Below are 25,834 nucleotides of genomic sequence, written 5' to 3' on the forward strand. Positions count from 1 at the left end.
GAATGAAAAATGAAACGATTTGGAGTGGTTGCAAAAGATGAAGGGATCAAAAAGTGCTGCATATCAGGCCAACTTGCAGTAATGTACTTGCAGCAACATGCGCTATGCATGAAAAGTGACACAACACGTCCTACTTACACCTCTTCCATACGGACATAACATTTGCGAGATGTCGCATTCTGACCCAACAACGAGTCGAAACTGTTATTTCCTGGAACGATTAGCTACAGAGTAAGGATAGGAAGGGCTTTGACGTCACGTGGGGTGACAACCCGTCATGTGAAATTCCGGTAGTTCCTAGTTACTGTGAAGTGCTCGTATTAACCATTTATTACCTCAATAATATTGATTTGTTAATACCTTACCATAAGTCATCCTCATCATCCTATCCTATCCCTTAAAATTTTTGACGAAGCACAATGGGGAAGATTAGATCGAGACTATTTGTCATGTTGCTACTTCACTAAATAGAAATATGTATGTCATTACCAGTTATGCTGTAGGCTACCATCGATTTTAGTTTACTTTCATCTAATCTTTCATCTTTTTCATCTTTTGTTGTTTAAAGGTGCTGTTGCTCTTGTTTACTCATTTATCTCTGTTCCTTATTATTTCCCACTTTAGGTACCTCTTTTATCACATCTTCCCCAGAGTAACAGCTGATGGGGAAAGGAATCCATTTGGTATGTCAGGATGATTGCAAGAATCTTATGATACTTTAGATCCAGCTAAAGTCCATTATATGACATCATGTGCAATTGTTCTATACGATTGAGATATATTTCTCAGCACTGAAATTGTTTGAATGCTTATGCACTGCTAATACCATCTTATATGGTATCCCTCTATTATCTATTATCCATCTTTGAAATCTATATGAATTCGCTTCCTTACTTTGTGGCATCATATTCTTCCACTATGCAAAATGTTATTACAGCCATGATCCTCTAATAGCCTTTTTGAAATTAGCTCAGAATGAAGCTAATTTTAGATCTTCAAAATTTATAAAATTTATGAGTCTTTAACCTATTTTATTGCAATACGACTCTAGTGTGGTTCTATGGCACTGCGTACATAAATTATGTTCTCCTGCTGGACTGAATTATGTTGCTATTGTTAATGTATCTTTGGTCACAGATCTTTAGATTTGCGTGCTCTTGTATTTTCATCTTGTTGATTATAGTTATTCTTGCACTACGGATATTTGTATTATCTATTATTTACATGAGTTATCCCATGCTGAAAAGTAGAAAGTAGTGTAGTAATGTCACTATTTGGGAGTTTTTTCAGGGGAATTTGTTACTGTTGCTCGTGTTGACCTTTGTGCAAAGATTTAAAAGATGAGTAATGCAACAATTGATGATATTTATGACGCATGCGAACGTCTGGATAAAGCCAAAGTTAAGGTTGTTCGTTAGCTTTTTTTTATCTGTAGATCCAGAATGTTTCAAAAACTACGAATACACTCGATAATATTGTAATGGCAGAAATAAACGTTATATTGTGACTCTTTGTTATAAGTAAGCAGTGAATGCATATTTTATTAGACGGATTTAATATTCCTTTAAGATGTAAATTATTTAATGACGATGGCTTAGCAAACTTGAGTTTAGTATCTTTTGGTAGCATAATGACTATATAAGTGCACGAAGTTGCAGGACGCCGAAGATTACAAAATTTTCATTTCTGGTACGAAGGGGAACGATGGAAAAGTGAAAAAACTTTGTGCTCATATGATCGTTCGATACTGGCAAGATTTCACGGATCTGCGGAATGTAGCATTTTATTCACTTGTTTCACTGTTGGAAGATCGAGATCCTGATGTATCCTTTTTATTTCTTCCATTTGTTGAATTTTGATATTTAATTCTGTTCCATATCAATTTTTTTCTTCTGATTACATGCCGAATACGCTTGCAGATTCGAAAAGCAGTGATTCGTGAAGTATCACATGTAGTCAAATCTGGGGAACTTGTTGATAAAATTGCTGATGTACTGTCGCAGATGTTGCAGCAAACGGACGAACTGCAAGAAATAACTATGCTTACCAACGTCCTTGTTCAGTTCCTGAAGTCTCATCCGAAGGGTTGATGCTTGATAAATACAGAACGTTTATGGCATGCACTGATAAGAATTCTTTGGATCAGAATAATTTTTTTGAACTGTTGAAAATTCTCTATTTTTCTTCAAAGTATTCGTAGGAGTTTTAATAATGATGCTCATACGCAGATGTACTTTCTGCGATATTTGTTAATGTTGTGAAGTCGGAGGAGGAATCGGTACGTTTGCGATTATTGAAATTCATCCAGTTGCATGTACGGGATATTCCTGTCAATTTGATGAACGAAGACTTAATGATATCCATTGAACATCACATCCGAGAGGTAGTCATATTCCTTTTCTGCTGTCAACGTCTTTTATATTGAGCGGTCATTTCTACATTATTAACTAAAATTTTTTGCAGGTGCTTAGAGATATCACAGCTGTAGAATTCGATTTGATTTTTAATTTTATGCGTTCGTTGGAGTTTTTCCGAACGGCGAAAGGACGTGTAATACTGTACAAAATCGTTGTTGATCAAATACAAATTGATGAACCATTTCCTGTATTTTTTTTAACAATTTTTTCAATGATTTTAGATTTGCAGTTAAAGTATCCGTAAGTTGCCTTCTTTGAAGATTGTGGGGTGAGGTTGAACAATTTTTGTTGCTGACCAGTAATGAGGACCTAAAAATATTCTTTAAATATTTATTCTTTAACTGCAGAATCAAAATATTTTTGTGTTGAAATAATTAATGATCATATTTTATCATGAGCTGCTCTAATGATACAATTAATTTTCAATTTATAGGCTAACGATCCTCAGCGTTTTGATCAGATATTGTATTTTGTTGAACGAGCGCGATTACTTCTTTCGGTGGGTTTTCTAATAATGTAACGGGAAAATTGCACTAACATTATGCGAATCATCCTTTATCTTATCCTTGTGTGGTCATTTACCGTCTTATTGTTTACATGTATTGTTTGCTTTCTGTAAAAAATTATAGAACTGGTAATGTAATATTATCCTAGGCCAGTTATCGGGGCAGTGAACTGGTGAACTTTATGATATCCAAAGGCATTCCTGTACTTGAAGAAGTGGATGCAGCGTTACGTATTAGATTTTTACGAATTCTGGTTGAGCTTGCTCCGTTTTCGAAATCACTGGACCGTAGTGATTTAATGATTCTGTCTGACTATTTTTCGGTTGGTATTCTCTATATCGTCTGTTAACATTTTTTGTTGGACCAAACTATCTTCTAGTTTTAATTACCGTTAAATTGATAAGAATCACATTCAGTAAGCTAGGACTAGCGCTGTCACTTTTTTATTTGCTCAGCATAAAAAATGAATAGTTTATATATGTAAATATTTATGATTAGCTTTAATAAGATTAAATGTATTCGGTTTCTAGAAGCTTATTCCTCCACTGCCATCGGAACGTTCCGATGAAAATATGGGAGATGTGGACGCATCATTGGAACAAGAATTGCGTCTCAGCGAATTGGAAACGACTTCCTTAGCTTTCGCATCATTTTGTAGAACAGACAAAACAGCTTTTGATTACACGTTGGAACATAGCAAGGATTCAGCTAATTGGAGAAAAAGGTCTTTTTTTTATGTTCATATCATCCATTTTCTCGAAAGTATGCACTCTCAGAGAATTTAACATGATTTCCAGTAGTTAGGATATGTGTTAGAAGGATGACAGCAGTTAGGCATTATGATTAAAACAAGGAGGTGTCGTACGTTATGTTGGTTGATGTAAACAAAGATAAGTGCTAGTTATGCCGTTGTACTGATACTTGACTGCCAGTAGTTAGGATATATATATATATATAACATAGCAAAAGTACAGCTGTACCTTTCTACTATCTATCTGATTTATAGCAGAATTTTTCAGAATCATTTACTTGGGTCGGTTGTTGCAACACTATATCATTTCGGCAAATTCTGAATTACAGAAGATGCGTAAATTGGAACCATCTAAACGAGATACGAATCAGCTTTTGTTTCAGCAAAATTCCCTGAAAATGGCAGAAAATACTCTTCATCTAACAAAAATGCTTGCTCATAAATCGCCTTCCTTTATTTTTGTCATAACACCAAGCTGGAAGATGGGAAGCAGGTATAGTTTTTGTTCCTATGTAGTGATTTTTTAAGGCATGTTGAAATCTGCGGTCTTTATGGACTTCTTCCAGAAAGCGAGACTATGAGTCGGAAGTTGGAACGGAACAGAAACGAAAAAGACCTGTTCTTCATTTCTACGTACCACCTGGTGGAAAATATAGTGGTGAGCGTTTCGGACTTGTTTTGAATTAATAGTGTCTCACCGTATGGTCATGCAACGCAAGTCTTATTCCTTCTGTTAGCATATTTGCCGAGCAATACAGCATATTTTACTAACTAATCCGATTTCAAGTTTAAGATTCATTTCTTGAGGGAAATTAGCAACTATTGTTAATGCAACAATTTCATAGTTTAATTTACACTCTTTGGGAAAATATAAGATTTAAAATATATGCAGAAATCTCTAGAGAAGAAAAACGACCTATGTGTGACATTTTCTAGGCATGCTAAATCGAGGAGGCAGGAAGAATGGCACCGGAGGGCACTCCAATCGACGTTGATTTTATGGTTTTGTTCGAAATTTTTGTTGATACGGATCTCTATTTACTGTTATGGTTGTACTATTTTCATTTCTTTTTTATTGTTGTTTTTAGTCATTATGCATAGAATTATACTTCCCATGACTTGTGCATTAACGTCTGTTCACAGATCCACATGTTACCAAAAACAACCCTTATACCATTCAGAATTTATGTAGGGAATGTCTTTAAATTGTTAAAAATTTGAAGTCATTGATTTATCTATTAATTGTTGTTTACGGGCCGTTTATGTGCACCATATCTTTTACTTATATATTCTTTGTTGTAGCGATATTCTCCAAGTTGATAAATATGCTAGCTTTTGATCACAATAGCTAGTAAACTTTCAGAAGAGGCAGGGTATTTTTGATGAAGTGTCATTTTATGGCTGTTGTGTATTATTTTTTTGAACTGTGTGCCCTAATCAGTTTTTTTCGTCGCATTCCAAAAATTATTTTGGATATTTTGTTTTTTTGCTTTCAAATCGTATGTGAACTTCATGGTTCTCAATAAACGATTACATCAACAAAGGCGAGATATTTACAGTGTTTTTGCATGGGAAGTCTGGACCTCATTTTACTATTGGGAAATTCTGTTCTATAAAAGCCAAGATATTTTTTTTCAGATTGAATTTTTAATGTGAGTTTGGAGATTTTGCTGCAGAAGTATAACATAATCTGGGTTTCTAGAGAATGGAGAAGGTTTCGGATGGCAGCATGCAAGAATGGCCGGATTCAGATAGGCTGAAAGAAGCGCTGTCACTGGCAAAGTTTGATAATTGCTACACCATGCCCGGTTTGAAGTAAGTGTCCTTACGGTGTGTTTGAATTCATATTTTCGTATTTGGTTTTAATTTCTGCAGTTTTATTCAGGATATTGGTGCTCTATCGTGAAGCTGTCTATTACATTTTTTTTGCAGGACAAATGTAACTTTACCTGACTTGATGGCCAGTACGTTAGAGCAAAAGCTTAACAAAACAGTCACTCGACCATCAGTTTCCAAAGATCTGGATGGTGTTCATCTTCTCATTGTTAGTTCTTTATTTTATGACAAAATTCTTCTTAAATCATTGGAAGAGGCGTTCAAAAAATTTTTTTGATAAAATACATTTCCACAAAATTATTTTGCAAAAGTGTTATCACAAATAAGCAATGAAAGTAAGAAGTTCAGAAGATTTTAAAGGTATACTGGATATCACTGATCTAAAATTTGTAATCTTGGTCTTGTAAGCTTTAAATATTTCAGCGATAATTGTATGAAAGTTTATAGGCTGATGGACATCTTCGAGCTGCCGTTAATTTAACTGCTGAATTGTTAACAGAAGTTAATCAGGGGTTTGGGATGGCTGGTCAGCCTTCGAACAATACGGAGTACAGTTTCAAGGTTTATTGCTTGAAATATTATTACATGGACAGGCGTTGAATTTCTTTGTAACATCTTGTTACATATCTTTTGGTATCCTTGATTATTTATACTTGCGTGCATTCCGTAATAATGCTGTAAGAATGACTGATTTTTGTCGATGTATCAATCAAATATAAGCTAAAAACTGATCTGTAAAGTGAATTTATGCCAATTTGTCGGTTTGATTTTCGTAGGTGTGGGCATGCCGCTTGCAATTGCTTATGGCTTTGAAGCTGTATACATTATTGAATGACGAGTTGATACCGTTCGAGGAACTAGATGCACCAGATCTATTTTATCAGTACTACCCCAATCTGTATCCGGAAAGCCCCAAAGGTTCAGGCATTGAAAATACCTCATATTTTTGTATGGGCGAAACGATTTCAAATTTTTGACGGCAGTTATTTGTTTTTGGTCGTTTGAAGAGATTTGGACTTTATTCAGTTTTAGGGAGTCTGGTGCTATTCAGTATGCGTTTGGTTCATGCTGAAGCATTACGCTTCACTTCTAATCCATGGGCAACTTTGGAAAGAATTGACAAACTGGAGAAAAATGTTAACAGAGTAACATATATATTGTACTTTCTTTCAAAATTTTGCTTTTTCATAATTATAATGGGAAGCTAAATTAACAAGGTTCAATTTTAGGTTCTGGACAATTCAGGGAACAAAAGCGAATATTTTTTTAAAATATGGAAGGATCGTTTGTTAGCAGTTCAAAAAATGCGTGCACGTAGTTTATTTTTTCTAAAGGTTGTATATTTAGCTATTTTTTCTCGAAATAGCGAACTTAATCTTTAAAATATGTTTGTAGAAACTCATTAACTACAAAAGAATAAATCAGTAATTGTACATCGAATATGACGACTGCTATTGCAAAAAATAATTTCTGGCATTATAGGAATATTCAACGTCCATGATCCTATATAATCGTTTGTCAAAAGCAGGTGGGCTAAATTCTGAGCAACGGATAGCCCTGAAACTAATGTTAATGAGAATGGCGATGTCTATAGGTGATCAAAAAAACTTAGAACATTATTCAAATGAAATTGTTTCATCAGGTTGTGATGACCAAATCTTACACAGGTATTCGTTAAGATGCTTTGTTTAGAAATTTTTGCGACGCACAGATTTTTTTGTTTAAAATTTAAAATTCAATTTCATTCTCAATAATTGATGCATTTTGACAAATAAAATTTGAATATTTTAGGTGTTTAAAATATATGTTTTATGGCAACTATAATGAAGCTTACGATACCTTGCAAAAATGTATGAATTCACTCGCCTCTCCTGAAGTACTGAAATTTCAATCATTTTTTTTCTGATCTCTTTATTAGATTAAATGAGGACTTAAAATATCTGCTGTTCGTAAATTCTAATAACCTGTTTTTCAAACGGTTTGCTTTCAAACCGCATAAATCTGTTATTTTTTATTAGATATTTCCCATTATACATGTTTGCAAAAAAGAACAGTAACATTAAAATATTATTTCCTTAAAATTTCCAGCTATGCAACAACATGGCGATTTGCTTATTGTACAAAGGACAGATTTTTGATGCCATGGAAATGTTGAAGAACCTACCGGGTGATCCAAATGAGCCGGTTGCAATCAATTTTTCGACGATAGCAGAACTTTCGATTTCAAATCTCGTACGCGAAGATGTAATTCGTCTTCAGAATTTATAATGAAATTGCACACGAAATAAGAAAGCTCTATATAAGATTGATGAGTTTGATACGGCTAATTACACATCTCTAATTCCAGCGGTTTAAAATTTTCGTTAAAATTTCTTTTGCAGTTGGCAATTTTTGCTCAAAAATTTGATCGATTTCCGGATATGTTTGATCCAGTGACGCTGAAATTGATAGCCTCATGACAAATGCAAGGAAATGCTGATGTATCTGTTCATATTGTGCTATAAGAGTTTTTTTTTTTTGATATGCGATACCATTTCTGTCTTTATTATGTTATCGAAAATGTACAATAAAGAGAAAATCCATGATACAAATAAATCGACATTTCGCCACTTTTTTCACCCAACTAGGGTACTTTAATGGTATACTGTGAAATGTGAATTTATTCAATTCAGTTTAATATTATGTTCTGCAATTTTAATAAGACAGGCAGATATTTAACTTTTGTCGGATTATTCCTGTAAAAAAATTTGAGGCGCATGGTTGAACTAATACTAATTTGGGGAGAATATAAATATAACGCTTTTTAGGATGCTGAATCACTCGAATGATGTTTGGACAAGTGTAAACGTAGGCTGTTTTTGCAGCAGTTATTCCAAAATATGTCTTCGTACAATCTTCCATTATGATGTAATGCACAGAATGTTGAAAACGATTCTTTTGAACTCTCGAGACATATAGGAAGAGCAGCATGAATCACTTGCATGGATTACGTTGTTATTATCTTTGATGCAGTATGTATTTGTTGATATCAAGATTTGTTATCAAGTGAAATTCATTAGTAAGGATGACACAGTAACATCAAGTTATTATTTTTACACAAAACAGATGAAACTTTCGCTGCATTGGTCGGAGTAGCAGCAACTGATCTAAAGTGTTTGAATAATTGACGTTTAAATGATTTTGGGTTTGGCGTAACCCATTTAGTGCGCTGTTTAACCAGAAATCCATGCCAAACGTGGAATAGTTATAAACTGGCTGTGATGTTTACCATATGATTCGTAGGCGAATCAGTAAGAGGGAATTTTGTTTAGCATCTAGCAAGTCTAGAGGTGCGTACAATCCTCTAAGGCAGTATCAATTATCAGGGTGGCTTCATTTTTCATATTTTAATACTACTAAAAGATATACTGCTCATAAAATTGGTACCTCTCCTATACTACTGAACGATAATGAAATCAACGTGAGGTTCATTTTTATGTAGTAGTTGTTTTTGGTATAGATGTAGTCATAAATCCTGTTTTTAGAAGGTTAAGTGCCATCGTTTTTGTTGGGTAATCATAAATTTAGAAATTCAAAACTCCTTTTCTTATGGAACACCTCAACTCATCCTTTCGAGAATACCTTATTCTCGCCTTCGCGAATCTGTACGCTTCGTACGAAACCTGTATGTCGACCAGGCTAGAAGCAGAACATGGAAAATCCGGATATACCCTGGGACCGCTTAAATTGCATTGCAGATGCACGTTCTTCCGAAATGCACCAATAACCGGTATTGCGAACTTATGAGCTGTGACCTTCAAAAATATGTGCGTACCCACCACTGCTGTGAATTGCAGTCATAAGAACCACATCACTTTGAGCTGCTAATCAATTCCGCTGTCACTGAAAAGGCTAGAATCATTCCAAGACATCGCCAGAATTTTTACTCCCAAGGTAACCATTTCTGTCCGCTTTCAATTTTCAAAATTTAATCCTATCTTGAATCACGCCATACATACCAATAGTATAACCTTTTAATCTTCTACAAGTAGGATTTCTCGAGATGCTTAAAACCGTGATATGGTTCTGATTTAAAATTTTTATGCTTCCTAAAGTTCATACTTTTCTCAAGTAGCAGTGCATTCCTCAGTTGGCTTAGATGATTTCTGCCAACTAATGGAACCTTCAGAGCAATGAAAAATGCATACACAATTATTTTTGATAGTGATTCCATGAAATATCAACATTCCTTAAACTTAGAAACATATCTCGTCATAATTAGCGCTATTTGCTGGAATTTTGTGAAGTAGGGAATAGCTTAGCGTAATTTTGGTAGAGCTGTCGTTAGAATTGAAGAGGAAATTGAGTAACGTTTGGAAATGTACTTTGCAGTAAATTGCATCTGTACATAGAGACAATAATGTAAATCATTGATATTTAACGTTTTCCAATTAGAAAAACTAACATTCTGACAACTTTGCAAGAGAATAACAATGTTTTCAACCGGCTTGACATAACAAAAGACAAGCTGTAAACATATAAACGAATAAAATTATGAATAAAGACGGTAACAAAAATGAATAACGGTCGACAATCATTTTGTCTGTAATTATGGTTGATCACTTTCATCACAACTAATCTGTAAGAAAATTCAGGAAACAAATTCGAAGTTGCTCAAAATGACCGGCAAAATACACGATGATAAACTTGCAGATTGCAGTGTAACGTAAGTCGTTTAAAATTACTTAACATTTCAATTGTAATTTGTTCTTATGCCGATTCCATATCTCCGTAACAGTATTTTCAAATATACTATCGAAATCATAAGCTAGGGATAGAGTTTTTAACAATCCTGTTTCTTCCTTCATTGGATATTGAGTTGTAGGGAATTATTAGAAATCTTTAATAGTTAACCAAAAAAAAAGTGTCAACCGCGAAGTGCCAAAAAATCCTAATTTTGAAATTAATGTTGATTAAAAATTGATTAAAAAATTATTTTTCAATAAAAACAAAACCGAAGAAAAACAACCATAAAATAACTTTAAATTCAAAAATGTTTAACAAAAACAACAATTATTGAAGGTAGAGAAAATAAAAAGTGCTTTAAACATGCAATTCTCTACCGTTCCTTTAGAGTTTTTTCTCAGCAAAATTTTTGGAAAGAAGTTAGAAAGTGAGAACCTTACAATAATATTTCCAACAATAAAAAAAGAAAGAAACAGCTAAAATTAAGCGAACAGTAAAAATTGAAAGATTTAAGTAAAGAAAACCAGAAAAGACAGAAAACTCTTCAGTTCTTCTGTTTCCCTTCTATAAATCCAGTAATCTATTTTCGCAACTTTTACCATACGAAATATTATTCTGTCAGACAGATAGGAAAAGCTGCTTTTCGATCCAGTTTGGTAATTTCATGAATAAAAAAATCCAACATATTTAATAGGTTCCATCCAGCCAGACAGGCATAAGATTTTCCTAATTTTAAATGCAATAGATAAAAGTCTAGAATTGTCAGTTCAGCATAAATCACAGAAATACCATTTACCATTTTCTGGTGAAAACAAAAATTTATACCCAGCACCATGTGAAAGTCAAGCCGAAGAAGCAGTTCAAGTATTTTAAAGTGTGTGCCAATGCTTCTTATGAAGCTTTGCCTTTGACCATTCGTGTAAATGCATCTGGTTGCATCAGTGGACCATGTAGCTACAAATTATGAGAGCTGTCAGTTAGTGTAATTCAGGACCGATTTAAGAAACTAGGTAACACTTCTCCAGAATAAATACATCATAATTAGTTTAATTTTATTTTTTGGTTTTCCGGTAAAAGCAATTAGTATTAATCATAGCAAGATTGCTTTCCATTCGCTTTCCCACAATGGATTCAAATAGGAAAGAATATGAAATGAAAAATATGGACTCCTTTAATTTTTATCTTACACATTGCAGTATATCTTTTATTCAGTAAAAGATACCTATACCTTGCTTCAGTAAGTTAAAGATAATCTTGAAGACTATTATGATAGCTTACCTTTTCTGGATCATATTGCGTTTCAGTAAAGCCATCATCAGGACCAGGTGATGAGCTTTTTGTTGTATGACTACCAATTGCACGATGATACTGTTCCCGGTAAAAATCGGCGAAAAGTTGTCCACAAAGATCACGTGCCATCATACCGCCAGCATACATATCAACAAATCGCAAAAGTAATATACCGTCTAGAATTAGCTGATTAAATTCCTTAAAAAAAATGGTAGCAAATTATAGCAACATAGAATGTCTTCATAGCTTGTATGTATTTCTGCTGTGTATTTCTAAGAAATTTCGAAACTTAATAGTCAACGATTTTGTTAATGAAATCACGTGATTCAACTATAATTTCACATTTCCGATAGTCAGTAATCAATTATAAGAAGTTAAATAATGTGTAAAGTGGAGCTGTGATTTGAAAACTTTATATTTCAAAATTTGTTAGCAGTAGCAATTAGTGTGAAAACGATAGTAGCAAACCTGGTCGCAATGCTTTATGTACAAAACGACGCAGTATCGCTTGATCCATAGGTGTATCATCTAGTTTTATATGTAAAAGAAGCAATCGTGCTGTACGTTCGCGATTTGAGGCTAATATAGTATTGTAAATGAAGTAGACGAAATTCAGTAGTGTGGATGCAGCAACAAACAGAAACCAAAACCTGTAAAAAAGTTTGTCCTTCTTTAACAACACTTAAGTTTTAACAGAAACGAAAACCTCACCACTTGCTCACAGTACCGTGACTCATTTCAATAAAATGAATAAGTATGTAATATGTAATTGAAAATTAAAACAGTTTATGATCAACATAACCTTGTTATTGGAATTTTTGAATATTATCGTCTTGACCTCGCGAACTCGTATTTTCTATTTGGAGCAGATTAATAAACAAACCAGATAAAAAGATAGATTTTTTCGTTGAACATGTTGATCATTAGGACGCACTGGACCGAATACCGATGAATATTTGCTAAGCGTCGCACTTTGAAATCGCACATTGTTACGCGCGGGAATACACCAGAATCTAGCCATTCTCGACCTTGCCATAGATCCAGTAACATCTAAGATCTTCACTTGTATGTTTGGCATATTTATCATTTTTCCTTATAAGTCTAATCTTACAGCACTGCATAATTTGCAGATCATATAATTCAAGTTAGCGTTGAATAGTGAAAAAGGATAGGATAGAAGAAAGCAAAGCTATAATCCAAAAATCCACAAAAAAATCACCTGGAATCCCCAAAGACTATGACTGGTACCAAGGAAGTTATTAAGGATTATAAATTGGCTGAATATGTTGATAAGGAAGAGAGATTTCATGAGTAGGTAGAGTAAGGTTACATAGGAACCCAATGAGTAGCCGTAATTGAAACAGAAGAAACGCTTTTGGTGACGAGGTGTGTCGAATTCGAGACATTCTTCAACAAACGATGCTAGTTTTTCCAATTCCTTCTTTCGCTCATTACATTTTGATGACCTTAGACTTTTCGCTCCTTTTACTATTGTATCCAAATCTAATCCTGAAATAATCCAAAAAGTTTTTATTTTAGGATTTTATATATCGTGCTCATTGCTAATGACTTCGTGAATTGAGAGGTTATTTTTGGAATGAAAGTTATCATTACGTGATATTTATGAAAATTAAGTTTGTTCGATTGGTCAGTGACAACCAAGCAGTGCATTTAACTCTAATTTGAAATAAAAAAAATCGAATAAAAAAAAAGTGTGGCATGCAGTGCTTAAAAATTTGGAAAAAAAAATATTGAAAATAAGTAACCGCTTTGTTTGTTGAGTGTTTTCCATATCCATTCTGGGATGAAAAACATTAGTGCCTGTAGCACTAACATAATTGGTACCCACTGATAGTAACCAATTTCAGCTCCGTGACGATCATTCACATCTTCTGGTACTGGATCATCAAAGTGCACCCAGTAGGTATTCTGTAATCAACACAGTTGTAATAGCCATTTATTACATCATAAGTTGAATTGTCTTTCTAATTTTTCCGCCATTTCACTTCAAAAAATACATATCTCATAAAGTCACATAATTAAGCATATGAAAATTAGAGAATGTGATCTCTAGTTCAGTATTAATTTAAGTAAAATTGGCGATGATTTTAACATTTAAAACTTGTTCATTTTTGTAAATTGAAAGTTAAATAGGAAACATGACAACAAACTTGTATAAAGCAATAATCCTCCGTATATTGTTCCCATCCACCTTTAAATTCCATAGGTACCCAACATTGTATTGGTGAACCCACATATCTGGAATGTCAAAATTTCGGATAACTAACAAAATTTTATAAATAGCGAGAGAATATTCAGTGCCTTTGAATGTAATGCAGTTTTAATTATATATGTAAAAATAATTTGAATATATTAATAAAGACACTTGGGAAATATTTGGATATGTTATAATGATCATTTCATTTTAAATTTGCAACAAAAGTATGGAAGAAAAAGTAAATGTTTAAGAAGATTCAGGAATTAACTTACTGTTTTGCTGAGACGAGGATAGCAAAGAATGTTAGCAGAGAACTTGTGACAAAATAATTAAGTCGATCGATACGATCATCATATGTTGTTGGCGAAAATATCTTCAGAAACGCACTATCCAGAAATGGTATACCCAGCATACTTTACGAGCACGTATATGGCACTTTCAGAGTTCAATGTAGTACTTTGTACCAAGGTCTAGTAAGTGTGAAATTTATTCCATAGATAATCCAGGCTGACTGGGGCGGACTTAATTACTCAGATAACGGAAAAGAAGTAAATAGATTTCTAGTTGTCAACACGGAACTGGTAAAACGTTCTGCAAATAGATAAGCAAATATGTATGTTACTAGGCTTTTGATCTGTATTCCTGTCGAAATGAATCACTGTTATCAATTATGATGCTTATTGTATCATCAACAAAAACCAACTACCAACTATCTCGTCTCATATAACAGTTGATCATAGATTCATTACTTTCTTACTAAAATTTGTCATTGCCCTTTTAAGGGTAGCTAGAGACAGATGAAAAAAAGAAAAAATCAAAACGTATGAATTCTTCTGTCATATCAGAAATGTCAGTATTCCTAAGAATCCCTGTTGGCGTTATATTTCACAAAATATCAGGGGAATTTAAAATTTGTCAATATAATGGATTTAAATGAATTAGAAAAATATGCTGCGTTGATATATCATTTTATCAAAAATTTATGAAAATGAGGAATTATTAGCACAATATAATTTCTTTTGAATCAGAACAAACACATAACATAATCGTTTAGCACGAAAATTACATCACACTTATGTTACAAAATTAGATTTACCGAAAGTCCCTAAAGAAGATTCGGAAGTGCTAAATCATATTAAACGGCTACTTCGAATAAAGCTAGTTAATATACGAACTGCAGTTTCTAGAGATAGAACCGTTACTCTCAAAGCTACTTTCAAATTTCGCAATGGAAAGTCTGCACAGAGATGAGAGAATGGAGTAATGATTTGTTTCAATTCTCAAAATTTCTTCTAAATTTCCAAAATCTATTTCTTTTTTTAATTTAAACAAGTGAATGTTAGCAGATTTCAATTAAAATTTCGTTAATCTTTAAAAGTATTCAAAGAAAGGAAAGCAACACAGTTGATAATGCAGCAGCAAGTAAGCAAGCAAGCAAGAAAAAGATGCCAAAATGATGTAAGCTTACATAATGATGGACAAAAAGGGGTCACTGCAATAGCCACTTAGGTTAGCAGTACTTGGTGACATTGGACGACAAGAATGGAGGAAAAGGAGGAAGAGAGAGTGAAGGATGATGAAATATGTCTGAATAAGATAGGATGGAAAGGAAACAAAGATAGAAGAGTGTTGAATGAAATGAAAGAGACATAATAGAACTGAAACTAATTATCCATTCATTCTCTGTCATTGCCTGACCTATGGAGGAATAACCTATGCGCGACCCATTCCATCAGCTTAATGACACAGAGAGTAGAGCACACTAAAGCAGGCAATTACCCGTTTCAACGTTTAGGGTTAGAGTGAAAGAGGTCAGGCAAGTCACCCTACCCTTCGCTTTGGGGAAGGACTAACCGTCTATTTTTACTGTTTCGGTTGAAATAGGGTAGTGTAGAGTAGGGGTAATCGATAATTTATTTCGAAATTTTTGAAGGAAATTTGGAACTTATGCTAAGCTAAGGGAATCCCATCCAGTAGTCAGCTGTGTCATTTGTGCATAGCGTAAGCAGTAAAATCTGTCTAGAAATTATGGAAATATATCTCGTGCAATAGGGAACTCAAAAATTCCCTCTATCGAATGTTAATTGTCAGGTCATCCTGAAAAATTTCCCCGGAAATTTTAACACTAAAAGTTTGCCGTAAATGGTAGGAGAAGCTGCTTTTGTGATTAACAGTGGTGTTGTGTTACTGAGTCTTCAATCTTTTTTTTAAAAAAAAAAACTCAGTGAGCTATTTGAACAATGGAAAATGCAAATGGACAAGAGACAGTTTCCATGAAATTTCCTTTTTTCTTTCAGTTCGTAAAAAAAGATAATATTTGGTTTGCAAATACTACGTAACTTTGGTTCAACCTGTTGTACTTGTCTTTCTGCTTAAGAATTGCTTAAGAAACTGGGAAAGCTAAAGTACAAAAACATTTGCGCTTATTGCTGAGTTGGTCAGTTCCATCATACCTTTAAGTTTTGATAAGTTTTACATAAAACCGACCAACTAAAGAGTAATTTTTACATTTTGATGTGACCTTAATAAATCGATTATTCTTAATAAATGGTACCACAGTCCGATTTATATCAGTAGTAATGATTTGGATCTTTGGGCACTTACCGACAGACAGACACATACATATACATACACAGATTTATACATAGATACGTATATGCACACACACACACACACACACACACACACACACACACACACACACATGGATAAGTTGCATTAATATTTGATGGTACTATAATTTACACTCACCATCACTTATCAAATCAAATCAGAACGACTTGAAAGACATAAGAAATAGAGAAACGATGCAAATACAAATAAAACATCAACGAGGTATGCTTTCTAACAATTAAGGAAAAGATTTTCTTACTGTCGGTCACATCAGTCCAAACTGATGACATTTGAAATTGTTTCACCTTGTCTCTTGTCAATAAAATCCACAAATAAAGGAGGAAGAAAAATGATGGTCAAAGCTATGATCATATGGTCAAACTTCAGTTTAGTTAAAGAAGTGGGATGGAACTGTAAACTGAGGATAATCAATGATTGTAGGACGATAGATGATAGACCAAATGGTGTAAAAAAGTACTCATCCATTCATTGCTAATGCATCTTTTCAACCTCGCTGCCACTACTTCCAGAAGTGTCTCACATACTTCACAACTATTGGCTACAACAACCTAGCACTGTATGATTTTGTTGCACGACGAGAAAAAAAAAAAAAAGTGATGGAAATGTTGAAAGATCAAGTTTTGCATCACTGTTACTATGCTGTCGTCCAAAATGACAGTGCTGATACGGCTAAACAAATGACTGGTAACAATGACACACACTACTAAATATGCCGCGATCGAAATGATACGCTGCAATATCTTTAATTTGATGTCAAACTATAAATCATTGAATAATTTTAAGGGAAATGGCAAGAATTTGAATAAATCAGCTATTTGTTAAATGAGTGAATTGTACCCCATTACAAAAATTGCTTGAGAAATAGTACTAGGAAAGCAAACAAATAATTAAATAGTTTATATATAGAGAGTTCCTGAGGAGAAATGAGAGAGAATAAATCTGTGAGTAAAAGTTGAACTTGTATTTGAAATTGTCTCTTTGCAAATTTGAAATGTTTGCTTACTCTAAGCACTTTTGTTCATTTCTTTTAATAATCTGTTGAATTTCTTCCGAAATCACACTTTCATTTGCTCATCACATTTTCACCTCAATTCAACTTTTTGCCTCACTATTCTATCAAATATTTCCTACCATTCGGTTGCTGCATCAAACATTGGACTAAAAATAAGTTTGACTTTGAGCCTTGCTATAACTGTACCAAACCAAGGTGACACATTGCACTAAAAATCTAAGCACATCTCGTAATTTATTATAATGATTGTTATCACAGCAGTATGTTCCAAAGGTAAATGCGGAAATTGCTAAGTCATCAGTACAACAAAAAGTTACACTGCAAATTTTTTCTTTATCGCTGATTTTATTTCTCATTTATAGTATCAGATTTGGATATCATTTGATCAGATTATTCTAGTGATGATGACTGGATGGATTTTTCTCCGAATTCACCGCTAGCAAATCGTACTACTAACAGTAATAATCACTCCGAAATCGAAAAACGACGTCGTGAACGGATGAATGAATTGATGGGACAACTGGCTGCACTAATACCGTCAACATTTTGTCGGAAACTTGATAAACTTTCCCTACTGCGACTTGCACTTGATCATATTAGCACAATGAGTATGAATATTTCAATTGTAACTGAAAAAAAAAAACTGAAAAACTTTTATTCATCCTATCTATCTCTTTTCTGTAAGAATCAAAGAACATGAAACGTAAGAAATTTGAGTGAAGGAAGGAATTCAAAGAATATCGTAAACTAGAAATACAAGATCAAATAGATATTTTAGTTTTTTCAGGAACATCGAATGATAAAGAAATGAATTATGATTGTTGCACGAAGCATGTTACTATAAGCGATTTGCTAACTCTTCTCAAAAATGTTTGAAATTATTGTTCATAGGCATACTCAATCTTACTAGAAGCTTGTAAACATTAGGATCGAAATGTCTTCATATCGCTAGTAGCAAATCGTTTCATCGAAACTTTTTCACTGACTTTTTGCAGGTTGTACAAGTAAAACTCCTTTCACTTTTATTTACGAGAAATTAATTGAAATTGTTTTCAGAATGTTGAGCACTTTATGGCTGTCGTTGATGTATCATCCGGGAAAATTTTGTACGCTTCCGATGAAATACGTAAATTTTTGGGAGACGATGTTTTGGCTCGGTATTATTTATAGCTATGAATATTCACTGTTAAATTAGTTACTAGGTGAAACAAAATAATACATTCCACGTATTTTGTCTTAGTAATTTAATATTTTCCCTTATTCACTTAGTATTTTTTTAATATGATTGATTGACGTCCGTAAATGAATGGGTTGGACGAAATTTTGATCCTTGCAGAAATTTGGTCGAACAGATTTAATAAGAAAACTTAGGAATGTAATTTTCACTTTAAACTTGATTTAATTTTTCATACAAAATTTATTTTAATATTCACACAAGAAAGACGCACCATTTTTATGTCCATTAATGTTTCGGATGCTTTTTGAAAATCTCAGAACCTGATCTTAAATCTGTATCTTAGGACTTAAATATTACTCAGGTGATTCACCTAATCTATTCCGCATTGCTTTCTACTTATACTTTTACTACTGTTAATATTATACATTAGTGTTCTTATTGTTACAGCTATTATTTTATTATTATTTATTGTTATCTATTATCTTAATTGACTGATGTTATGTTACCTTCAATGGTTAATCAGAAATTGGTATGAAATGTTACACCCCGTAGATGCGGCTATTTTCAAAAAGGAAACCAGTATGGAGCGGAATGAAAATGTCAACGCCAGCGATTCAGGTCTAATTCAAGTGTTAAAAATAATTGTTGAAGTTAAAATATTCATTCACCATTCTGTTAATAAATTATCCATTTTTTGCTAAGCTATAAAATGCTTTTTGCTTATTGTTTGTTAGAGAAAATGCATAATCTTATAATAAGCCACTTATTTTTCATACTAAATTCAGTTTGTGAAACAGTAAGTTCGAGTACAGGATATTACAAGTCGAAAACAGAATGGAACCTGGGCTTGAAGCGCTCATTCCCATGTCGTCTGCGGGTCCGTAATTCAAAGTATGCTACTGTCACTTCTTTTCAATTTCCTACATGAAGAAATTTTGGATGATAGGATGATGCTTTAAAATTCCGCTTGAGTGGAAACTAATGACAAAAACTATTACAGAGGTTTGGATCAGTTCGAACATAATTACGAATATTTCCACTGTTACGGTTCACTACGTCATACTGACAAACCAATTCTGGTCATGCTACTCATCAAACTATTTTTTTCGGGTAAATAAACAGTATTTTGAGAAAGAAAACAGAAACTAAAACTTGAAAATACTGAAAAAAGCCAGGTCTTGGAAATTCACTTTAAACTGAAATCGTTCATGGTTCGTTGAACGTTGGAAATTTTCTAATGATAAGATTGCTGTGTCTGTCAGATTTAATTTACATTTCTTTACAGGTGTAGAAGAGCAGTTTCAGATAACTATAACACCAAACGGTCAGATCATCCGTTGCGGTTCTGGGTATGCAATTCCACAGCTTTGTGAGCTTAAAATTTTCGTTGAGATCTGATAACTTTGCCGCGATGATCACAAACACATTACTTCTATAAATGTACAAGCTTCAATTATACATCCACTTACAAACGTACCACTACTGTTTAGATTGCCAATCATCCTAAAACATCTTCCACAAGACCTTACTGGATGTTATTATTACGATCTTATCCATGAGGGCGATCTACTTGACGTTGCATATCATCATAAACAAGGTTTTTAATTCTTTATCTACTTCATAATGTCATTTAAGTTAACAGCCTTAAAAATTCATCAAAAATTAATGAGAGCCAGCATGAACTGACTTTTAATAACGAATATTATTTATAAAACGCTAAAATATGCAAATAATAATGTTTTTAGCTACCAAAGTTACTGTCTTACTGTCATGTTATAGTGGATAAAAGTGAAATGAGCAATAAAAGAGAATGATTAATACCAGGTCCTGAAAAGGAAGATGACTACATTAAAGCTTATGTACTCTATTACCTTCAAACATGTTTGTAATAACCCTCTTAAAAAATAATTACAGTAATAAGTCGGCGTGATACAAGGGAAACGAGTTACAGAATCAGGGCGATGAATAAACAGTGCGTCAAAGTTAATGCTACTTGGATACCGTTTACGAATCCATGGAATCTTAAAACTCAGTTCATCGCCATTAATCATCGAAGCAAGTGAGTTATTTTCTGACTTTATTAACAAAATCATCGACGTTATCACTCACTTGCTGGTAACATAGGCAAACAACTAGTTATAAACCAGAACACGAGATGCATCCCTACTCAAATAAAACTATAATGTTTTTAAAGTACATAAAAGATTTGCAGTTCACTAAGATGCGATGAGGAATCAAGCCCGGAACAAAGTGTCCTAAGGCAACTGCTATCAAATAACCGGTCGCAGAGGAATTACCAAGGTATGATATTTCATGCATTTATAAAATTCATGCAATCTCGCAAATCAGCGTTAAGTTTTAGAATGAATGATGTTAATTTCCTTCTATTAATCCAACTCTTTCGTTCGACCATTAAAAACGATCAAAAAATCTCAGATGTCTTAGGAGTCTAATTCTTCATTTAGTTAGGAAACCAGGTTACCCACAAACTTTTATATTTGATATTTATAGAAACAATACCTGAATTAACAGTTTTTGGTACCGCTCGACTGGGAGAATCTGTTGCTGAAACATCATGATGCGACACATCATTGTTAATATTTGTAAATTTACTAACCAGACCATTTACCATCCATATTTTTTATTTCTTGAGTATTACATCTCTGTGAATAAAAACTCGCCATTTTGATTAATAACTTTAATAATGAACACATTTATACCGCCAAGCAAGATACTAGAGCTGTTTTCACTGAAAAATACTGGGGAAGAAGTGTAGTTTAACAAATATACATGATAAGCGAATAATAATAATCACAACAAAAATTTTCATATAATGAAATAAGGCTCAATGAAAGAAATGAAATTCCAACTGACGATAAAATAGGCACCATAAATGCAATAAATGCTTGATGTAAATATTACAAATTTAAATCTCAAAGTCCGACTACAAATATCCTAAATTTAGATCCCAAATTTTGACCGAAATTCGACAAGAAAATTTAAAATTGGGGTAAGCTACGCTATCTAAAGAAAACATGAAGTTAAATTTCCATAAAAATAAAGAACGAATCAATGGTGTGGCAGTGATTTATACAGTCAGTAGTGAAAATTTTAAGATAAGAAATGATGGCACACAGAGATCTTTGCTTTTTCAACGACAGAGAAATGGTACATAAAAGCAAAACAGCATCGTCCCCACACAAAATATGAAGATTATGCAAACGATGATCAGTATTAGTAAGCACATTTTTTTCTGAAATGCATGAAATAGGTAACATACATTTTGAAATTGAAATGAGCAAGAAGAGAATAAAATCTCAATTTTCCGAAGAAAATTTTTCAAATCTATGATCTAAAAAATTGCAACAGTTAAATGAACAACCTTCCGGACATTTGCCCTCATATTTTTAGCTTTGATCATGTTCATGTGAGCCTTCTGCGCATACTCCACAGCACTTTCAACATTTCGCTCTATATTGTTTAGCATTTCACTCTGCAAAAAAATAAATAATTAAGCAAAGAAATTTTTTAGGATCCACAATTTTTAAATAAATTTTACGTAATAATATGTCACAACACCTGACTCTGGATGAGAGTTGTTAATTCGACAAACAGGCCATACAACTCCTTTATACTGCTTTCTAATTTCACAATATCATCACGACGTGTCTTTACTTCATCATATAGAGCTTTCTTATCCCGTTCCGCTAACAACAGCTATAAATGAGTAAAATAGTAGTTCAATTAACACACAGGAAAAACATCCTCATTTATTTGCAAACACAATTTACACCATAACATATTTCAACAAAAGATAAAATTCACAAAAGAAGAAAAAGCTAACCCCTTTTGTATGCTCAAATAAAGTTCCTTTTTCGATGATCGCTTCAATATCTTCTTCATTCACTGCGTTACCAGCTAACGGTAATATTATTTAAGACGTTATAATCTTTCAACATTATAGTGAATTGAAGATAAACTTGCATTTAAATAAGCTAACTAAACTAATCTGTCATAGATATACAGAAAATTTGTCTTAGATATAAAAGTGAATTAACTGATAACATAGCAAAGCAAACAATTTCTAAACGCTGCAGTATCTTCGTGTGTACTACAGCGAAACATAACCAATAAAGAAAAAGAATAGAAGCATACAAATTTTCAAGTACGACTGAATTTTTCGTTTGCATTTATCTTTGTATATTAATTGTTCATCATTGAAAGCGATCAGTAGACCCTGCAGCCTTTTTGTTAGCGTCATCACCTTAAAACTTATATTACAATATAAAAAAAGGTCGAAGTATTATATTACTTCGGACTTTTCAAAACAATTAAAGATCAAAAATGTCATATTATATCACCTGATTCTTTTTAATTCGTGCTTCGACGGTTTGAGCGCTTTCATCTGCTGCTTTATCGAATTGTCGTTCAATTTCGGCACTTATATCTCAATAAAAACTTTAAAAACCATTTCAAATACGAAGTTAAGAGTAAAAAATGATTGTGTTTTACAAAAATCCATCATCTTTTAATTGATGGATGTACTTACTTTTAAGAGCAGCCTGAGTTTTATAAAGTATTGTTGTGTAAGAAGCCACTGCGTCATCTAATTGTATATTCATTTCTGCAATTCTTATTTCAGCTATTCTAATGATGACAACATGTGAACTTAAAAATTAACTATTCTGCTCTTAAATCAGTTTCTTTAAGCCAAGTCCTACCAAAAATGGCCATACAATTTTCTACTCCAGAAATCCTAGCGTTGTTTTCTGCAGCTTCCATTTATTACTGAAGAAGCTTTCGAACTGGTCAGCAGAAAACTGTTTGCCTTAATCCGAGTTACACATATCAGATTTGGCTGTGAATCTAGGATTGGTCAGACTAGTCAATCAAACAATCCGTCATCCACGCCATCCATAGCAACAAAATCTATAAGATAAATGACATTTACCAGGATGATCTCCTGGTTCCGCAATGATTTTGCAGTGCCAATCTTTTATTTCATCCAGTAACGTTTCCATCATATTCATATCATTTACCAATTCATCCACGTGCGTTAGAAACTTAAAATATGCGATAATAATTGAAAATAAGGAGAATCGTCCGTATATTTCCATGGAGATGTAAGGAGCCTTTATGCAATTTATGCATTATCGGAAAGTACCAGAAGATATGATCAGTGGTTGAAATGATAAAAGAAAAAAAAAGGCAAAATTTTCATACCGTGTTGACCTTGCTGCTACTAACTTTATTTAACAAATTCGTTCTCTCGGACGTATCTGCCCATTTCTCCTCCAGTTGTTCCACCAAAGCCGACATCTCCTTCTTAGCATTCTGTGAACATCCCAAGCTTTCGTCTACTTCTACTTTTAAGTTTAATTTATTCAGAACTACAAACTAAGAAAAACATCACGACTACATTTAAGTGCAATCAGATTAAACCAAAATGACTGCTTAACGACTACAATTCTTAAGCTCTTTGACGTACGTCACATGTCAGTTCTTATGGTTAGCTACGCCACATTATCACTAGAAAATAGTGCCAGTAATGAAAAATAAAAGCTATCGACATCAAACAACAAATCAACATACCTGCTGTAAGTCGGACAGCCTGTCTTTCATATTTGGTATTCCAGATCAGTTCAATTCAATCTTTAACATTATCAACAATGAAATCAATTTAATTATGATAGTACCATGAGCACTGACATCCACAGAATTTAAAGATGTTGTGTAATATGCCTTTTGACGACTGACAACATTTATGATATTCGGACGAGAGATACAAGCAACGAGAGAGAAGTTCGGTGGGAATCCGGAGGAGAAGTTCGAATCCTCCTCAGCAAATCCCAAAAAACTTCCTAACAAGTAATACTTGTTGCTGACACCTCAACCACCAAGCAACAGTGTTCAAATCGCCACCGTATCACTGCCTCGTTCACTCTTCTATTTTCACAATTACTTCCCGTTGGAAGGGACATTTTCCCTCCTAAGATCCGTCAGGGTATTTCAGGTGGAGTATTTTCTCTCTAGGTAAGATTAGTCGGTTTTCATGGGAGCTGAGCGAATTGTTCTGAAAGAGAGCTTTCATCAGAATGGAAGTTAATTACTCGTAAAGATGAACAACAGAGTAGCATGGAGCTGAAACTGGAAAAGGGAAAATTCAGTAATGGAAAGTTTGCCGTCCAGGACATGCACTGGTGTATTACGGAAAAGATTGCTTCACTTCCGGAATGACCCAATATTTGAGAAAGGTAGTAAGAAACCAGGGACAAAGATATCCGCTCTTCTTTCCCTCTCTTTTTACTCAACAGCTTGACAAGTTTAAGTTTGAAAATTAAATGAAATGGATGGATTGATTTTCAGGTGTCCTTATTTGTGAGCACTTTCCTTGTCAGTTACTTGATAATATAAACGCTGAATCATTGTAATAGTTTATAGCACTCGATTTAAAGGTATATCTTTGAAAACTTTTTTTCATTTTATTTGTTTTTTTCTTTTTTTCGGTTCTCATAATGGTATTCTATAGCATTATGAAAGTTGCCGTCATGGATATATTTATGTTCCTTGTCGATATTAGATGTTTTGAATATATGTCGTGTCTTTTTTTTATTACACAATGATACTTCTATTGACAATTGAACATGTTGAAAATTGAAGGATGAAGAAGAGCAGAAGGATGAAATCGTGAACAGCTTTAGGAAAAGCAAAAGCAAACCTTCATTGGTAACGAAGGAAGGAAATGGAAAAGGAGGACAAAAAGGAAAGTTGTTTCGTTTAACAGAAGAAAGGATAGAAAATAAAATAACAACGAGAAAAAAAAAAAACAGACAAGAGTGAAAAGGTAGTTGAAAAGATGTAAATGAGAATCATCTTCAGAAAGAAAGCTTCAGGCAGTAAGAGGAGAACGATCGTATGTACAGTGTAATGAAACTTTGTACCATTGTTCAGTTTTCGACTGCAAAAGGTGGAGGAGAAAAACATATGAGGAATCTGCTGTATTGGTAATACTTTTCGTCCTCTCTACTCGGTCTTTCTTATTATTGAATTTTCTGGATCAATTACAAATTCCATCAACACATTTGAGTATTGTTAATCGTGCATAATGTGGAACCAAATATTTTCATATTAAAAAAATATTTTTGAGTAATTTTTAAACGAGCATATCATCTTACGACAAGAAAAGCAATTTTGTGCTACTAGGATTCGGTAAAGTACATCACTATAATTGGTGTGAAATATTCTCGAGCTTAAAAAGTTTATCTTAG

At 33.4% G+C, this 25,834-nt stretch overlaps 5 protein-coding genes and 1 non-coding gene across 8 annotated transcripts; 3 read left to right on the top strand and 3 right to left on the bottom strand.

Moving 5' to 3' along the window:
• Positions 1–1,340: 1,340 nt before the first annotated feature.
• Bm10134 (api5-prov protein, putative) lies at positions 1,341–4,669 on the top strand (the record flags this gene model as incomplete). The annotated part of the gene is made up of 11 exons (XM_001898431.2): positions 1,341–1,406; positions 1,659–1,823; positions 1,920–2,085; positions 2,229–2,383; positions 2,464–2,604; positions 2,851–2,916; positions 3,072–3,245; positions 3,454–3,647; positions 3,943–4,167; positions 4,241–4,332; positions 4,611–4,669. The coding sequence occupies 11 exons, from the start codon at positions 1,341–1,343 to the stop codon at positions 4,667–4,669; spliced, it is 1,503 nt and encodes a 500-aa protein (XP_001898466.2).
• A 710-nt stretch (positions 4,670–5,379) lies between these two features.
• Positions 5,380–7,969, top strand: Bma-trpp-12 (ttc15-prov protein, putative; the record flags this gene model as incomplete). The annotated part of the gene is made up of 10 exons (XM_043073120.1): positions 5,380–5,489; positions 5,607–5,718; positions 5,958–6,071; positions 6,287–6,428; positions 6,543–6,655; positions 6,740–6,844; positions 6,993–7,177; positions 7,302–7,386; positions 7,599–7,754; positions 7,892–7,969. 10 exons carry the CDS (start codon positions 5,380–5,382, stop codon positions 7,967–7,969), a joined length of 1,200 nt encoding a protein of 399 aa, XP_042929054.1.
• A 2,199-nt stretch (positions 7,970–10,168) lies between these two features.
• Positions 10,169–21,145, top strand: Bma-aha-1 (Uncharacterized protein; the record flags this gene model as incomplete). 2 transcript variants are annotated; one of them, XM_043073121.1, is made up of 12 exons in its annotated part: positions 10,169–10,215; positions 17,789–17,997; positions 18,177–18,259; positions 18,446–18,546; positions 19,090–19,184; positions 19,352–19,457; positions 19,567–19,676; positions 19,852–19,915; positions 20,057–20,163; positions 20,481–20,625; positions 20,779–20,867; positions 21,078–21,145. In XM_043073121.1, 12 exons carry the CDS (start codon positions 10,169–10,171, stop codon positions 21,143–21,145), a joined length of 1,224 nt encoding a protein of 407 aa, XP_042929055.1. The 2 variants fall into 2 exon arrangements, with proteins under 2 accessions (XP_042929055.1, XP_001898463.1); XM_001898428.2 differs by lacking the exon at positions 10,169–10,215 and having other exon boundaries at positions 17,802–17,997.
• Bma-inx-3 (Innexin inx-3, putative) lies at positions 11,127–14,155 on the bottom strand (the record flags this gene model as incomplete). 2 transcript variants are annotated; one of them, XM_001898429.2, is made up of 8 exons in its annotated part: positions 11,127–11,189; positions 11,514–11,701; positions 11,994–12,175; positions 12,409–12,575; positions 12,745–13,034; positions 13,292–13,454; positions 13,697–13,784; positions 14,016–14,155. In XM_001898429.2, 8 exons carry the CDS (start codon positions 14,153–14,155, stop codon positions 11,127–11,129), a joined length of 1,281 nt encoding a protein of 426 aa, XP_001898464.1. The 2 variants fall into 2 exon arrangements, with proteins under 2 accessions (XP_001898464.1, XP_042929056.1); XM_043073122.1 differs by lacking the exon at positions 14,016–14,155 and having other exon boundaries at positions 13,697–13,750.
• Positions 21,146–21,717: 572 nt separating the features above from the next.
• Bm3824 (SNARE domain containing protein) lies at positions 21,718–24,188 on the bottom strand (the record flags this gene model as incomplete). The annotated part of the gene is made up of 10 exons (XM_043073123.1): positions 21,718–21,819; positions 21,949–22,059; positions 22,146–22,283; positions 22,411–22,484; positions 22,722–22,830; positions 22,928–23,013; positions 23,116–23,190; positions 23,518–23,629; positions 23,790–23,900; positions 24,159–24,188. 10 exons carry the CDS (start codon positions 24,186–24,188, stop codon positions 21,718–21,720), a joined length of 948 nt encoding a protein of 315 aa, XP_042929057.1.
• A 167-nt stretch (positions 24,189–24,355) lies between these two features.
• On the bottom strand, positions 24,356–24,436 carry Bma-mir-5857. Its single transcript, XR_006228163.1, has one exon. It is a non-coding gene; the product is annotated as a pre-microRNA Bma-mir-5857 (primary transcript).
• Between the last annotated feature and the right edge of the window lie 1,398 nt (positions 24,437–25,834).

The sequence above is a fragment of the Brugia malayi genome (assembly GCF_000002995.4).
Source record: "Brugia malayi strain FR3 genome assembly, contig: Bm_v4_ChrX_scaffold_001, whole genome shotgun sequence".
NCBI classification, from domain to species: domain Eukaryota; kingdom Metazoa; phylum Nematoda; class Chromadorea; order Rhabditida; family Onchocercidae; genus Brugia; species Brugia malayi.